The sequence below is a fragment of the Equus asinus genome, chromosome 23 (genome assembly GCF_041296235.1).
Source record: "Equus asinus isolate D_3611 breed Donkey chromosome 23, EquAss-T2T_v2, whole genome shotgun sequence".
Classification (NCBI taxonomy): Eukaryota; Metazoa; Chordata; class Mammalia; order Perissodactyla; family Equidae; genus Equus; species Equus asinus.
In genome coordinates, this window is record NC_091812.1 from 67,626,267 (window position 1) to 67,643,097 (window position 16,831).

A 16,831-nucleotide genomic window follows, 5' to 3' on the forward strand; every position below is an offset into this window, starting at 1 on the left:
CGGACCACAGTGCCCCTCAGCAGCAGATGGAAAATGGAACTCCAGGGCCCGCGCAAGTGCCAAGGCAGCAAGAATCCGGTCATAAGCAGGCCTCTCCTGACACATCAAGGCCAGGTCCCTCTGTGCACCAGGTCCTGCGCCTGTGCAGCGGGAGACCTCTCCCCACGCCCCGCGCCCCACATGGCTGGGGATCCTGTGCGCGCCCCAGGCCTGCCGCTCACCACTGGACCGCGCGCCCTTCTGACCTCGCTCTAACCGTTGGAAACCACATGCTCTCAAGGCACACACCTGCATTTTTGGCCGCAAGGGGCCACCTTACCATCTCCTGGGCCACGTCGTCCGGCGTCTCCCTCTCCAGGTCAAAGGTGAACTCAATGGCCCCGTTGTCCTTGGGCTTGCCCTTCAGTTTCTTGGGGTCCTCAACCCAGAGCCGCAGAGCGATGGTGGACTTCCTGCCGTGGTCCTCCTCGGCCAGCTCCACCCTGACGCCGGTGTCCTCCGCGAAGAAGGCATGGCTGAGCAGGTCTTTGATCTCGTACCTGCGGAGGGGCGGCTGACGAGCAGGGCGCGGGCACACCTGCCGAGGGGCCGTGCACACAGGGTGCTCCCTCCAGAACGTTCCCTGACTGTACCGCCCAGTGGGCAGGCTCTGGCCTCGGGAACGGCACCCAACAGTTTACATGTACTTCCCTAGCTCCCAGGGAGGAGATCACACTTCACTGTGCAGTCTCTAAGACTCGTTCTCCCTCGTTACAAAAAGAACACATGCCGCTGTGAGATTCAGGGAATTCAGAGTTTTCACCCAGGCTCCGTGCCGTGCAGACAGGCCTGCGGAGGAGCTGTGGGCTCAGTCACCACAAGACACCTGCTCCAGGGAAGACTGAACCGGACAGCGAGGCTGACCACATCCCAGAGCTCACACGGGCACCTGAGGGGTCTTGGCCTTGGGAGAGGGACATTTTCAGGGGCTCCCCAGGATGCTGAGGAGTGTGGCTGCTGGGTGTTGCCATGGTAACCACTTTGTCACCCAAATCCACATCCCCAAACACTAGGTCAGTTCCCGTCTCCAGCAGGAAGGGATCCAGGTGCTGTCCCGGGCCTGGCGTCCTCCCAGGGTCCTGTGTGTGGTCACCCTGGGCTGCGAAGTCCAGTGGCCCACCCCCCTGGGCAGATGGAGACCACCCCCCTGGATGGCCTGCGGGTCACAGCTCAGTGAGTGACCTTCACCAAGGGCAACAAATGCCCAGGGTCTTGGAGGTATTGGCCCCTGGGGGGAGGGGGTCATGGCCGTTGCGGGGCAGAGGTCATGGCTCCTGAGGGGACAGAGGTCATAGTTCCTGGGGGGTGTGGAGGTCACTGCCCCTGGCAGGGGGAAGGTCATGGGCCCTGGGGCTCTGTCTGGGAGGTGGTCTCACACACAGGGTCTGCTCTGAGGACTCCTTGGCTCTACAGGGTTGTTTCTGTACTTTTCTGGTGTGGGTTATATTTCACAACTTTTTAGTATTTTTCTTAGAGAATAAAACAGGATAATTGCAGGGGGCAGAGAGAAGACCTAGGGATCAGGACAGGGCCGCTGTGAAAGAAGTGACAGCCTTGGGAAAGACAGGGGTGAATGCTGGGGACGGGGATGGGATGAGGGGCATGTGCTAGGGGTGCAGGGGCAAGGAGGGCACCCGAGGGGGCGAGGAGGAGGTGAGGGAGGAGAGAAGGAGGAGGGATAGAGGGCTCTGGGGGGAAGAGGGCCGAAGAGGGGGGAGGGAGGAAGGCTCAGGATGCAGGCCAGGCTCCCTGGCTGACCAGCTGAGGAAGGAGGGGCCCTAATCTGAGGTGGGGCTGGTTTGGGGGATCGTGAGGGCTCTGCCTTGAACCTGTGACTTGAGGTGACTCAGACACAGGTGCATGCAGCCCGGAGTTGAGAAGAGGGCAAGATGAGATGCATCGGGAGGCAGGCACGGGGGTGTCCTCTAGGCCGTGGGTATGGATGGGCCCACCGGGGAAAATGCACGGAAAAAGGAATGAGGGCAGAGCGAGGCCCCAGGAGCTCCCATGCTCCAGGCTGGGTGGGCAAGAAGCAGCCAGCAAAGGAGAAAGGAGGGGGCTCCAGAACCATCCAGGCAGCAGAGGCCAGGCCGCGGCTGTGCCCTGACTGCCCAGCAGGCTCGCTGGCACCCAGGACATGGCGGCCTGAAGTGGCCTATCCATCTCCTAAACCTCTTCTTGGGGGAACCCAGCTCTGCAGACCAGCTGGAGCAACGTCAGCGAGAGCACCTGACCCCACGTGGCATGGGACTCACCTCTCCTCCTTGTTTTTGCAGATACACTCCCCAATGATCTCCTTGATTTCGGGATCGTGCACTTTCTCAAAGCTGGCTGGCTTGATGCCCTGAAAAGAGATGAGCAGTCACCTGACACCGAATTGGCCTCTCGCCTCACACCAGCCCAGCAGAGGAGAAGGCAGAAGGGCATGAGGCTCATTCTGGGGTTCATTCCATCCCAAGTCCCCACTTGGGAATGACGTCTGGGAGTAGTGAGGTCTGGGGAAGAAAGACTCGGGGGATGCTCGCTCCTCCCAACCAGCCCGTCACTGCACAGAGGGGACGGAGCGGGACAGGGCAGATCTGCCCGAGGATACACACCCACCTGCCAGCAGAGCATCCCTGTTGGACGAGGACCCACCCCCACAGAGGCTTCCCATCTCACCACATGCCCACTCAAGGGTGCTGAGGGCACTCTCTGTGGCTGCTGCCACTGGCCGAGGGCCACCAGAGGCTCAAGCCCCATTGTGGCCACAGGTGGGGCTGACTTTCAAGGCCTGGTGGCTTGTTCCACAGCCACAGCCAGGCTGGGTGACTTTCAGGCAGCAGGGACAAGGGGTGGCCGAGTGTCCACACCGACCAGGGACCCAGCAGGTGCCAGCCTGGGGGCGGCCACGGCTCAGCCAGCCCAGAGCCCAGACGCAGGCAGAGGGGTCCAGCACAAGCAGGACCTGCTGCAGCATCTGTCTGCCATCTGCTGGGGGAGGGGACTCAGGGAGGGGCACCTGGTTTTAAAACACACTGGGGGCTCCAGCCCCATGTTCTTCCTCCCTCAACAAAACTGCGCCTCCAAAGGCCTTGTCCTGGCGTTCTTTTTTGAACGTCGAGAACGTGAAGCCTGCGTTTTCCCATGGCGGGGAGGGAGAGGCGTGCCCCTAGCCCGGGGGCAGACCCAAGAGCAGGACCCCCAGCAGCTCCACTGCCTGGCTGGGCCCCCGGACCTCCAGGCCCTGTGCCCGCAGCCAGCGGGAGTCACACTGCACCCAACGTGCAGGGGAGTATGTGAGCAACAGACGCAGGACCCTGGGCTTCAGGAGCGGCCGAGGGTCCCCCTCAGAGTTGAGGCCTCTGCTGTTCCACTGAAGCCAAGAGAAAAAGATTTAATTACACCAGGAGGAAGGGCAGGGTCCCCACGGGGGCAGAAGACCTGAGACACTATAAACACAAGTAAGTGTGTGCATACAGTGTCATTTAATCTCTGAAAGGCTGAGGCCCCCAAAGCAGGTGAAGAATGTGCCAGAATAACAAGGTGCTGTTTTGAAGGGGCTCACGTCTCCAGGCTCAGAAGCACGGAGTCAGGCAGCTGATGGCAGAGGACACCTCAAGACCCAGAGAGACCCTGGGGTCAGGGGCTGATGTGGGAGGCTGCACCAGCATGTGGGTGAGAAGTGAGGAACCACAGGACTCGGGGGCAGGGCCGAGGGCAAGGGCGTCGCTGCAGATGACACACCAAGGATCAGCAACATGCCTCCGGCCTGGTTTCCTCAGGGAGGCAGGGTGGGGCTGAGCCCTACTTTGCCCAGACCAACAGGGGTCCACAGAGGAGCCCTGGGACCCTGGCCAGTGTCCTGTTTCCCAGGGCCCAAAGACGGGCAGCGAGGCTGCTGGAGAACCAGGGTGGCCAAGGAACACGTGCCCAGGGGGCTCAGTCTCTGTCTCACCAAGCCCAGTGGATGCACCACCATCCCATCCATCTGTGCAAACCAGAACCTGCACCCAGGCACCACTCCAAAACCTGACACCCCTCGAATTCACCCCCAGCCCCTCGCAGGACCACTGCCCACAGGCGATGGGCCCACCCTCTCCAGCCAGCACCACCGGGGAGCTGCGCGCCTATCTGTGGGTCTCTGACCCACAGACACAGTGCCACCAGCCAAGGACTCTGCCTTCCTGCCTTGCATCCTCAGCGACAGATGGGAGGGGCTCAAAGTGAACTACTGATGGATAACTTAGAATTAAGAACCAGAGGGGAGAAACAAGCTGTGACCTGCAGGGAGGGCTCAGGGATGGGGGGCAGATGCCCCGGGTGCCAAGAACCATGGCTCCTCATGTGTCTTCAGAAGGAAGGAGGGTGCATCGGGGTCTGCACGAGGCAGCCAGGACTCGGGGTCGTGGGGCCTCTTGCCCGCAGGCACAGATGGGCAGTGAGGGACCAGGGCCCAGAAACTCTAGGCCCAGCTGCTCCGCCCTGGATGTGGATGCTCCCTCCCCGTTCCCCACCCAGCAGGATAGTAGAGGGAGGACAGGAGGATCTGTTTGCACAGCCGAAGCCACGCAATTAAAGCTGATAACTGCCTGGGGACACGCCGCTGTAAGATGGGGAAGCCAGCAGCCCCCAGGGTGGCCTGAGTGCCTCCTGGCAAGGCCCTGCCAGTGCCCCAGCCTCACGGCACTGTGTGGACCGTGACAGCCTCTGGGTACCATCCCAGCACCCTTATTACTATTACTGCTGTGTGGTTTCCACCTCGAGCCCAGAGACCTGAGCAACCCTACCACTAGGCCTCAGTTTCCCCATCTGTAAAGTGGCTTCATTCCCCTCCCCACATGGCTGCTGTGAGGATCTCATGGAGCAAAGAGACCAGCCATGGCGCATGGTCCACCGTGGTGACCAGTGGACTTACACAGGTGACCTTGCGGTAGATCTGGGCAGCGTTCTGGCACTCTGAGTAGGGGTACTCCGAGGTGGCCATCTCCAGCATGCACATCCCGAAGGCATAGACGTCCACAGACTCGTCGTAGTGCTCCTCGTACATCTCGGGCGCCATGAACTCAGGGGTACCTGTGGCCGAGAGCAAGAGGGTCAGTGGTCACTGGGCCTAGGAGTCCCTCGCCTCCTCCCCGTCCACATGCCAGGGTCAGCCCGGCCCCCGCGCTCTGCACCATCAGACCTGGAATCCAGGATTCCAGGAGTGCTCTGCAGACAGAAGTTCCCCAAAACTCTCCCAGACCCTCCTGAGTCCGGGTCAGATCAGTTCGCAGAGCCACCGCCTGCCCACAGAGCTGGGAGACCATTACTTCCCAGGGGCTGGGGTCTGTGTCCAGAACGCTAGAGCTGCCACATCCAGGAGCAGACCCCCACGCTCACCTCTCCTAACCACGGGCCTGGATAGCCCAGAGCAGACAAAAACTCATGGTCCCCACAGCGCCACTTCAATTAGGAAAACCCAGAAAGGCCCCGTGTCCCCAGAGAGGCCCCACACGCAGAGCGTGCAGCAGCACAGACGATGAGGCAGCTGCCTGGGACAGCTGGGCAGGCGGCACTCACCTGGCAGGTACCAGCCAGGTGTCAAGGTGGGAACCGCTCACACATCCTAAGCACAAAAGGTTTAAAATAACGCTTACTCTGAATTTTAAAGGACACGGGAGACTTGACCGTAGGCTGAGTGCCATAAACAACATACACAACTGCACGCGCACGCTGACTCCCTGCGTAGAGCCACGAGCACAGACCAAAGGCCTCATCTGGAGGGGTTCCAGCTGACTTCTCCTTTAGTTACACTGCTCTGGGTTCTTAAGTTTTTCTGTAACAGACTTTTGCTTTAAAAATCACAACCACCTTTCATTAAAACGGGTCCAACCAAGTATTTGCTGAGCTGAATGCAAAGAAAAGAGGCCGCTGACCTCAACAAGCTGATTCACCTTCTCCGTCTGTGCTGAGTCTGGGAGATTTTCAAATGCTCCAGGTTTTTAAAAAAGCAGATGCAAACCAGCACACACAATTGTGTTAGAAAGCAGGTGGGGGCCACGTTTCCGTGGACATCTGAGATGCGGCCACGTTACTGGGGGGTTGCGATTTCTCCTTGTTTACCCCTAATTTCAATTTAACACGTATTATATGTTTAACAAAAAAAGTCAACATTTTGGGAAAAACAAGAATCTATGTTTAGATTTATGTATATGCAAAAAGAGTTCTGGAAGATTCCATCAGAAAGAATGGAGCTGAGTGGAGAGAGAACAGGAGTCTGAGGGACGCTGCACTGGGAACTCTTCCTCCTCTTAGGCTGTTGAACCACATGATTATGCTGAGAATTTTTTGTGCTTGGCCGTGTCCATCCACAGGGAAGCGGGAGAAGGGAGCCTCAGGGCTGCTGGCAGGAGGCCGGGAGCTTAGCCGGCCCAGGGGGCCTCCACTCACCAGGGGGCCCTCCACTCATCTGGCTCAGTCTCTTCTGAGACCCTTGGGAACCAGGAACGCTGCTCTGGAGGAATATTTTAAGGCCCCAGATGACCTGGCTTTGGGGGTGGGCAGTGGGTGTGCGGGGTGCCCAGCTCCCAGCCAGGATGGGGACACCCAGTTCTGTACATGTGCTTGGACCACAGACATGCCCAAACTTCCTCTCTTTCCTCACACTGTAGCCATTTAAGTCTGAACGTTAAAAAGAACATGCTCACACACACAACATGTGTGTGCCCAGTGCCTTCTGGGCACACCGGCACCTCCTTGGCCTCCACAGCCAGGCCCAAGCCTACTGTTCCCATTTCACAGACAGGCAAACTGAGGCCTGGGTCAGCTCACGCCCCAGCCCTCGTCTCCCCCAGCAGCCACCCTGCCCCAGACATCAAACTGCAAACCCACTGCCCCTGCAGGAGAAGCTTCCAGATTCCCAGCGGTTTCATTATTCTACAAACAGGCCGAGTTCTGTCCCCCAACATGCAGCAAAACCATGAACTCAAATCCCTAAGACCAACCTCTTGTCGTCCTGCTCATGGGGGAACCAGCCCTCATGTCAGGCACTCAGGGCCTCACCTAGCCGGGGAGCCTCTCCCAATCCCCACCTCCCCTCCCCTCCCCTCCCCTCCATCCCATCACCTCCCCTCCCATCCCCTTCCATCCCATCCCATCGCATCCCATCCATCCCATCACCTCCCCTCCCATGCCCTCCCATCCCCTCCCCTCCCCTCCCTTCTGGGCTTCTAGAGCCACAACCTGGAGCCACCTGGCCCTGCAGCACTTTCCAGACATCTTGAACCCCGTAAGCAGCTGCCTGCAGCCCCTCCAAGCACTCTCTTTGCAAAGCCTGGGAGGGTCCCCATCCAGGCCCAGTGGACACGTCATGCCCCCTGTGTGCCACGTCCCCACCCAGGGCCAGCACACCAGACCCCTATCTCCACACGGCAGCTACAGGCTGGGGCCCCACCCAGAAAGGCCACTGGGGGCTTCTCAGAGAAGGATGAGAAAGGCAGAGGCAGAAATAGCCAGCAAAGAGGCATCCACACCCAATCCCTCAGCCTCATGCCCGGCACGCTCACTCTGTGCCCCCAACACCCCAGGGCTCCTTCCGTGGGCCTCAAGCTTGGGGTGCCTGCCTCCCCACCCACTGACGCCAGCTCCAGCCTCACCGGCCACCAAGTCCCCACGTCCCTCTGCTGTCCAAGCCTCCTTCCTGCCCCTGAGTGCACAGAGCACCCCCAGCCTCATCGCCTGACCTGCACAGCCAAGGACACACACACAGGCCACCGGAGGCTGGCCAAGGGGCCGGGGACACAGAGAGACCAGCTTACCAATCACACTCTTGGCAAAAGACGCTCTCTTGAGGGTGGCCAGGCCCAAGTCGCCGATCTTCACCGAGCCGGTGGGCCCAGTGATGAAGATGTTGTCACACTTGAGGTCCCGGTGGATGATGGGGGGCGTCCTCGTGTGCAGGAACAGCAGCCCCTTGAGGATCTGCCGGCACCAGCTGCGCAGCACCTTGGGCTTCATCACCTTGAATCTCTTCAGGTACCTACGGTGGGAGCGCGGCTCACCGGCAGCTCAGGTGGGGAAGGGCTTCTGGCTGCTGGGGGGCTGTGTATTTATCACCCAAACAAGGACACTTCTGAGAGAAGGGTGCTGGCCGCACACCAGCCAGGACAGCCCCAGGCAGAAGGCGTGCCCGGCGCCCCAGCCATCACAGCCCCTGCACCCTAGGCCAAGCCCACCCCCAGGCCCCGGCCAGCCAGCCGGGTGGCGCGCTCACGTCTTCAGTGTCCCTGAGGTCATCAGCTCGGTCACCAGCACGATGCACCGCTTCCCCCTGGCACTGGACTCCCAGAAGTCGTAGAAGCGCACGATGTTGGGGTGCTGCAGCCCCTTCAGCATCTCGGCCTCCTCCTTGAACCGCTGCCTCTCTAGCTTGGTGAGCTTCCGGTCCTGCAGGGAAACACAGAGGCTGAGGCGGATGCCCCGCACGGCCTCCCCACCAGGCGTCCACGGAGGCGGGGGCGATCCCGGGCTGGAATCCGCCAGGCCACTCTCTCTGCTCCTTAGGTGAGGAGCACAGCAGAGGGAGTGGACCAGATGTCCAGGGTCACAGAAAGTCTGCCCGGGTCCCGAGCCCTGCCCGCCTTTCCCCAGAGAGAGCAGAATGGCTGCTCATGGTTCTCCAGCGCCCATGACATCCAACCCTGCGGCCTCGTCGACCCAGGCAGCCCCTCCTTGCACAGGGAGCTCAGCGCAAAGACCTCTGGGCCAGAGACCTCTGCACTGCCCACACAGCAACGCTCACATCCCTCCCCTAAAACCACCTCCGAGGCTGCACCCCCTCTACCCCCTTCCTGAGCACTGTTAGAAGGAAGAAGCATCAGTCTCCTTCTAATCTACATGACTTCATGGACACGTTCACGACCACGGTAGATGAGAACCAGAAAACCAGGACTCGCCAAGCCCACATGGGTGGCGCTGGAGGACACGGCTGACGCACCTCCCGGGCCTGGGAGCACCCACGTCCTGGGCACCGACCGCGACTTTAAATTTACACAGGAAAGCGCAACACCCCCACCTCGTCCAGGGAGCCACGGATGGGATGCCACGCCCCACCAGGGAGACCAGCAACAACCCCCAGCCCCTCCCTGCCCCACCTCATCCTGACCCTGCAGCCTGGGTCCTGGCCCTTCCCTCCCTAAGACCCTCCAACAGATTCTCACCACAGAGCGCTCAGAGCAAGCCCCAGTGCGCTATCGCCAACTTCATCTCATGGACGACCCTCACCTCTGCTGAGCCCAGCACAGCCTTCTCCCCCAAACTGAGCACGCGCCCCCAGCGCCACATCCTTCCCGGCCCAGCCGGCCCACAGAGCCCGTGCCTGCGCCCTCCCTACAGGAGGGCTCCCAGAAGGGAACGGACACATCTGAGCACGGGGCGGCGAGCCCTGAGGAGCCCTGAGGAGTCCAGGAAGAGAGACGTGGGGAATTTGGAGATGCAGGGAAAAATCAGAACTGAGAGGAAACGCAAGCCAAGATGCCTAGGGTCCTTCCGAGAGACCCCAAGGATATCCAACCAGACTCCAAACACTCCAGAGAGAGGGGCCTGGGACCTTGACAAGGCCGTCTGACTGGAATTCTATCCCAAATGGTGCTGTCCCCATTGGGTGTTCTCCCTCCTGCCAGCCCCACCCCATAAGCCTCTTGGCCTCTTCATGCACCAGTGGGACCACACGGCATGATTAGCAATGGGGCAAAGAGATATCAAGAGAAACCAGGCTCGGCTGGTCCCAGAAAAATAAGCAATTCAGGGACAGAGGCAACTTTGAAAAAATCTAGTTCATGTCCTCATAAGGACCCAAGGGGCTGACACGTAAATAAGAGCACGCTTCCACTTAAGGAGGAAGATCAAGGAAGAGCTCTTGCAAATTGAAGCTCAATGTTTTAAAAATAAGACATTCTGTAATCCAACGAAACATCAAGTACAAAGAAGTCAACATTTAATCTAGATAATAACATGGAAACATGTTCTGCTCATCAAAAATGATGATTTAAGAAAATAAAAGTCAAGCCACTGAGCGAGAGAAACTATTCTCAATGTATGTTTTTGACACGAGACCAGATCCAGAATACAGACAGAACTCCTATAACACGATAATAAAAAAGACCTGAACAGATAGATCACAAAAGATGCAGAAATGGCCAATAAGTACATGAAAAGGTGCTGGGCATCCTGAGTCACCGGGAAAATGCCAATTACAACCAAGAGATCCCACTTCCCACCCACCAGTAGGGCCATCATAAAAGGCAGGATCGTCCCAACCGCAGGGCAGTGGCAACAGCCAGCCCTCCAGCACGGCTCCCGGGAGCACAGTGTCCGAGCCTCAGCGGTTCACCCCTGCTCAGGCCCAGCCCCTCCTCCAGGCACCCAATGGAAACAGACGGAAGCGCACCCACTCATAACAGCCCCAAGCCCCAGAAAAGGCAGAACTAACATGTGCGGCTGAAACCTGAACAGTGCTCGCCTCTGGGGTGGGGGAGACGCGGGAGCTGAGAACCGGGGCAAAGGGAATGGTCTGTATCAACGGAGGACACGGTCACACCGGGCGAGCATCTGTCGACGCGCATCAGCTTGTACGCCTAGGACCTGTGTTTCCTTATATGTCAAGTATAACGCGATGTAAGAAACATGTGAAAGCATCCAAAAACCAAATAAGAGAAACAGAAGAGAAACATCAAGAGATGTGAAAGAACGAGCTGGAAGTCCCAACAGCAGGTACCAGGAGAGGGCAGAGGTCAGCATGGAGAAGGCGAGAGCAGAACACCGCCCTGGGCTGAGAGCACCACTTAGAAAAAATGCGTGTGGACAGCCAGGTCAGAGTGAATGAAAAATGACCCACGTCCAGACTGTTCCAGCGAAATCAGACCCCCAAGGACTGAGGGCAAGTCCTACCTGCCCGGATGGGCACTTGGTCTCATGGGCAACTCTGGGTAAAGCAGACAGGCAGCATCCTTAAAGTGCCAGCTCCGACCTGGAATTCTATACCCAGCCCAAAGGACATCAGACCACGCAGCCAGGACTCACCCTCAGACACGGGAGAACCCAAGGTTACTTCCTGCGCCGGGTGAGACAGCGACTGGAAGAAGTGTTTCTGCAAAACTCAGCCCAGTGCAGCACAAGGGACGCAACACAGCCAACCCCAGCGCCCGTGAACTCAGCGCAGAGCGCGGGAGGCTGGCGAGGAGCTGGGTGCACCACCGGGGGGTTCCCCACGCGGGAAGCCCATGTGGGGCAATGACGTTTCAGCAGCAATTCCCTTCCAATGGTCTGGTCCCTGATTCCAGAGGAAATTCACAGAATCACTTACAGTATCAATTGTTTCGCCAGAATTTCAGCAACAATCAACCTAAAACAAAGATATCACTGTAGTTTCAAAGCAAAGCATTTAGTTATAAACAATATAACTAACAAAAACCGAGAGGCAGAGTGGCACATGCCACCGTCTTCGTGTCAAACACCGGCGAGAGGTGACAAATCGGACTCAGAGGCAGATCGTTTCCACGGCGCCTCTTGGCGGGCCCGGGCGGAGGTGGGAGGGGACAGACTTTATTTATGTCCTAAGCCACTGGGCTATTTTTAACGAAGTGACACACCACTTGATAATTTGAAAGGTCAGCTGGCGTGTCCTCAGCTCGCTGCCCAGTGTCCCTTGCAGAGCTGGCCTGAGTCCTTGTCACTGTTTGTTGACCGCCGGTCAGCCTCGTTAGATGAGCGACTCTATGGAGGCAGAACCACCCCAGCAACTGGCACGTCGTCACTGTTTGTGAGATGAACTCATCACCTGACGTGCTGGGACAGCCTGAGCTCAGGGACCAGGGCAGGAAGAACGCCCCCATCCCGCGACCCCCGGCCTCACTGGAATCAGGTCATTCTCGAGGCTTGGTGTCGAGGAGTGGGCTCTGCTCACACAGCATCGCCCCAGGACAGTTCACCAACCCAGACAGGGCAGGTGGTCACCCAGACCCGCCTCCCTCCAGCAGGTCCCTGGCACTGCATAAACAAGTGGGCCCTGTTCCTCCAAAGCCGTGAGAGTTAATCGGATTATAACGGATAAGAGCAGAATTCCGGGACAACGCCGGTTCTTGTCTCCTCCGAGGAAGAGGCCCAGCCGGGCACAGACAGCACCCTCCAGGCGGGGCAGCAAGGTGGTCAGAGAAGGACAGCCCCCGGTCCAACAGGCCCCTCCCACACGACCCAGGGGTCACCAGCTCTGCCCCAAACAGCCCCACCGGCAAGGGCTTAAGTTGTCAGACCCAGAGCGCCACCCTCCCTGCACTCAGGGGATTCTGCGGCCATCTCCTTCCAGCCAGGCACAGCCCGACCAACCCTGCGAGGACAGAACTGCCCGGCGATGCTACGTCCAACAGGGGAAGGCAGATCCACACACATAGGGCAGAGAGGGGACACAGCAGCCGGAAGGAGAGTGCCCAGAATCAGCACAACCAGACTCCTACGGTGACAACCTCTCCAGCCCCATCTGGTTGTAAATTAAAACAAAAGAAAGCCTCAAGGTCTTTAGTGAGAACTGTCCCATGTACAGTGAGCCAGCCCAGGATGGGGGGCCAGGGACAGGGTGGGCCCAGGACGGGGCTCCAGGGAACAAGGTCCCAGGAAGGGGGTCTAGGAGCAGGGTGGACCCAGTATGGGGTCCGGGGACAGGGTGGGGCCCCAGCCAGCGTCTCTGCACACTCTGGCCCCAGGATGTCCCTAGTGGAAGGGCCTCCCCAAGTCTGGAGGATGTGACCCCGGCTCACCCCCAGCTGTGGGGCCAGCACTCACCCACCCTTTCACCCTGAAGCGAGGAGAAGGTGCAGGGCCCGGGTCTGGGGGCAGTGAATGCACAGGGAGCTGTGACAACCTCAGGGGAGGGCAACAGACAAATACACGCCACAGGACAGGGCAAAGGGACAGGTGGGCAATGCCAGCGGGGGAGAAGGGCAGCCCCCGCCCACCAGGGTGCAGGCAGGGCGGGGGTCCCGGGAGAGTGCAATTTACTCAGCACAGGGGCCGGCAGCTGGCACCAGGTGGGGCTGTTCTGACTCGTTTGGGGACTAGGCTGCCACCAAGGCAGCAGGGGCCGGACCTGACAGAGGGACATGCTCACCCTTCTCCAACATTTACTGCGGTTTTAAAATAAACTCACTTCTCCACCTCGCTCATCTTAAGCTATAAAATACTCCTGCCCTGACCTCAGAAGACGAGGCCCATGTCCAAGGAGTCAGAGCCCTGACAGGAAGGGTGTGCAGAATTGCAGAACATGGAAGATCTGCCAGGCAGGGGCTCAGAGGACCAGGAGGGGTGGCCCGCCACTCCCACAGCATCCCTGTCACGCCCTGAGGGGGAAACGGGGGGGCTGGATCCGGCCCCTCCTGCTTCTGTAGATAACACTATCTTCTTTAAAGCAGGATGCCGAGGTGCACAAGGGACTCAAAACCAGTGTCTTTAAGGGGAATTTGCTCTTTTAAAGGCCACCTGGGCCCCTGCCCTCCCGACTAAGGCAGAGCCACCAGCGGCCAGCCCCGCCGGCCCGCCCATCTGTTTCCTGCAGGACCGTGCAGACCGGTGCCCTGGCGGTGGGCGAGCTAGAGCTCAACCACGTGGCAGAGGCTTAAGTCATTGTGCAGGGCGTCATCTCCAGCATTTGACAATATTGACCTTGTTTCTAATGCTCCTTGAAAGGGTTCCCGCGGAATTTGACCGTCTCCTCAGCCGTTTTATAAAAACGTGAATAACCGTCTCTAACTCCAGTCCGGATTCGCATCTCCACTCCATGGACCTAATGTAACACCGTCTTCCTGAAAGTCTTTTATCGATCGCCCACCCACACTTCTCTGCCATAAAATGACGTATAGTGGATTCAGGGTGTTTTGTTTCCTATGGTCACTTGGCTCTGAGGACCAAACGTCCTTCTCCTGGTGGAGTCACCATCACAAAATATAGTGTACGGCTGGTGGACAAACAGACCTCACGTGGTGACACGCGTGTCCGACGGAGCCGGGTGCCCTTCTCCTGGCAGTCCACGCACGGTCTGCCACTGCACTGAGGCCCGGCCAGCTCTCCTCGCTTGAGCCGGTAGACAGGGCCCCAGAGTTCTCTGGACTCCTTCCGAATGTGTCCCCAGTCCCAAGCGAGCGGTCCTTCAGGACCAGCTGGCAGCCCCATCAGGGCCGTGTCCAGTTCTGTGGACACACAGGGGGTCTGTCCCAGCGTCTGTGGGGGACCCATCCCGAGACCCTCACTGGAGTTCAGTGTCACTTTCCACCCTCAGTAGAGCCAGCCCTGAGGTGAGGTCCTGGGGAGGGGGGTGCCCCCCGCTCACCTGTCAGGGAGCCCCCACGCCTGGCATGAGGACGGGTCAGTTTGGGGACAGGCCCTCTGCCCATCTCCCACCCGGGTTCTGGGTTGCAGGTGGGCCATAGGACACCACCCCAGGCCCACCCACCATGTCTTGACCAGGCAAAAACAGGGCCATAGAGGGAAGCCAGCAGGGGTCGGGGAGGGGTGGGGGGTGAAGGCAGCACCTGCTTGGGCACATGGCCACAGGCCACCAGCATCCATCTGGGCACAGGTGCCCTGGGGGCAGGCACATGCTGGGCAGGCCTGAGTCCTCCCGTGGTACCCACCACCAGGCCCTGCCCTCCACCCCACAAAACCTCTCCTGGGACCTCAGGCCTCGTGCGGGCCACAGACAGCCCTGAACCAGCCCCACAGACAGCCCTGGGCGGTGACAGACCGCCATGGCTGACATAGGCTTCCTCCTGGCACAGCCCCGAGCAGGCATCCCCAACACAGCCTGGGGGTCAGCCCTCCACTGTCCAGCCAGCCCCTCCAGGCCTGGCCATAGGGTCTCAACTCCACAGTCGTGGCCTTGATCCCCCCACAACAGGACAGGATGGAGGTCTCCTGGGGGTGTACAAATGCAGGCCTGTTCTCTCCTGGATGCAGGTGGACAATGGGGAGCAGGCCAGGGACCACAAGGTGGTGGGACTGAGCAGGGCTTTGCTTTCCTCAGGGGGACAGCTGCCCGAACCTGGGACCCAGGCTGGAGGGAGGGTCATCACGATGTGAAGTGCCAGTGGAGCCTGCGGAGCACAGGAGCCAGCAGGAGAAAGCCCGGCTCCCTCCTTGGGCTCCAAGAGGCACTGGCCTCCCAGCCAACTGGACTGTCAGCACTCGCCCGAGGTGACCCCGAGGCCCAGCGGGCAGAGGCTGGGTGGCCACCCCTGCACCTGACCACACCACATGTCTGGTTTCTAGAAAGGGCCAGGCCCACCCCAGGCCACTGCCCCACGGAGACACCTAAAGATAGCTGTGGACGCACCACCGACACAGTCAGCCAGGATATACACCTCAACCAAGGACATGCCTGTGAGGAGGGCAGGGCAGGACAGCCAATACCACCCCACGCCAGGGCCAGGATGTTGACGGGGCAGCCCCTTCGGGGCAGGGCCGGTCAGGAGCCGCACCCCCGACAAGCAGTTGCCCTGGCCCCTGAATGGAATCCAAAGGCTGGGGCACCCCAGGGTAGCAGTGGGGTGCAGGGTCCTGGTAACAACCTGCTGAATGCTGTGGACCCTCCCCCAGAAAGCAGACCCCTCCCCCAACTCTGGGGATGCCCAGACCCACAGCTCTGGGTGCTCAGGAGCAGAGAGGAGGGAGACCTTAATGCTTCCTGCTGCAGAAGACCCCGTCCAGCCAGGTCCTTTAAGCCCTACCCTCAGGAAGAAGTGGCCTGGACCTCACTTCTCTCCTGTCCAGAGGCCTTGGTGGCCTGAGCAATCCCACCAACAGATGGAAGATGGCCTCAGAGGCCAGGTTGTAGGCATTTTGACCACCAACAGCCTCAGGCCAGTGTCTGCTGAGTGGGCATGCTCCCAGGCCTGAACACCCACAGCGTCTCTCTGGGCCAGATGCTTGGCCAGGGTGAGGGACGGGGGTGGGAGGGCATCAACACCAGGACCAAGTGCATGCGATCCACAGAGGCCCAGGGAGCTGGGGGTGAGGGAAGGCCCCGAGGCTCACATCTGCCACAATCCTGCAAACCGACTCCTCAGTTGCCCCCCAAACTGGCAGCAGGAGCCTTGGGGCCACAATCAAGACGAGACAGCAGGTGCTCAGTGCACATGCCCGTGAAACAAGCCACCAGCTCCGGGTCAGACTCCCTGGAGAGCAGGGAGCCCCCACATTCAGCACATTCTCCCCAGGGCTGTGTGGCCCAAGATGACAGTTGTGAGCCACATGTGGCTCGAGATGACAGCTATGAGCCACATGTGGCTATGGGCACTTGACAGGCAGCTTGTCCAAGCTGAGATGTCCTCTTAGCATAAGATATGCACTAGATTTCTAAGATACGGTGTATTTTCAAATAGTTTTTTAAATCTCATTAGTAATCTTATTATATGTTAAAAAGACAATATTTTGGATATACTAGATAAAAGAAAGATATTATTTTAAAACTAATTCTGCCTGTTCTTTTTACACTTTTACTGTGGCTATTAAATTGAGTATTACACGTGTGGCTCAAATCACCTTTCTACAAGACTGTGCTGCCTTAGTGCATTGGCCCTACCCAGTAGACTAGACGCTGAGACGTGGGGCACAGCCTGGGCGGCCTGACAGGGTCTGCCGAGGAAAGGAAGCCTCGGTGAACACGCAGGTTTCAGTGTAGTCCCTCCAGAGCACCACACGCCTGGAGAACGGATGAACAGAACAGAGCAGCTCTCACAAAGGATGTTGCTCAATCCGAGACTGATTAACACAGTCTGCTCTTGTTCTA

General features: G+C 59.0%; 1 protein-coding gene across 19 annotated transcripts in view; it reads right to left on the reverse strand.

Annotated features, from left to right (window-relative positions):
* The window catches only part of WNK2 (WNK lysine deficient protein kinase 2), a 117,291-nt gene that overhangs the window by 76,403 nt on the left and 24,057 nt on the right, over positions 1–16,831 (reverse strand). For all 19 annotated transcript variants that reach the window (XM_070495332.1, XM_044757063.2, XM_070495345.1 and 16 more), the window contains exons 3-7: positions 8,273–8,445; positions 7,818–8,038; positions 4,937–5,094; positions 2,295–2,383; positions 320–539 (exon numbers count right to left, since the gene is read on the reverse strand). In XM_070495332.1, the coding sequence (XP_070351433.1) occupies positions 320–539; positions 2,295–2,383; positions 4,937–5,094; positions 7,818–8,038; positions 8,273–8,445 (861 nt within the window). The remainder of the gene's footprint in view (positions 1–319; positions 540–2,294; positions 2,384–4,936; positions 5,095–7,817; positions 8,039–8,272; positions 8,446–16,831) is intronic.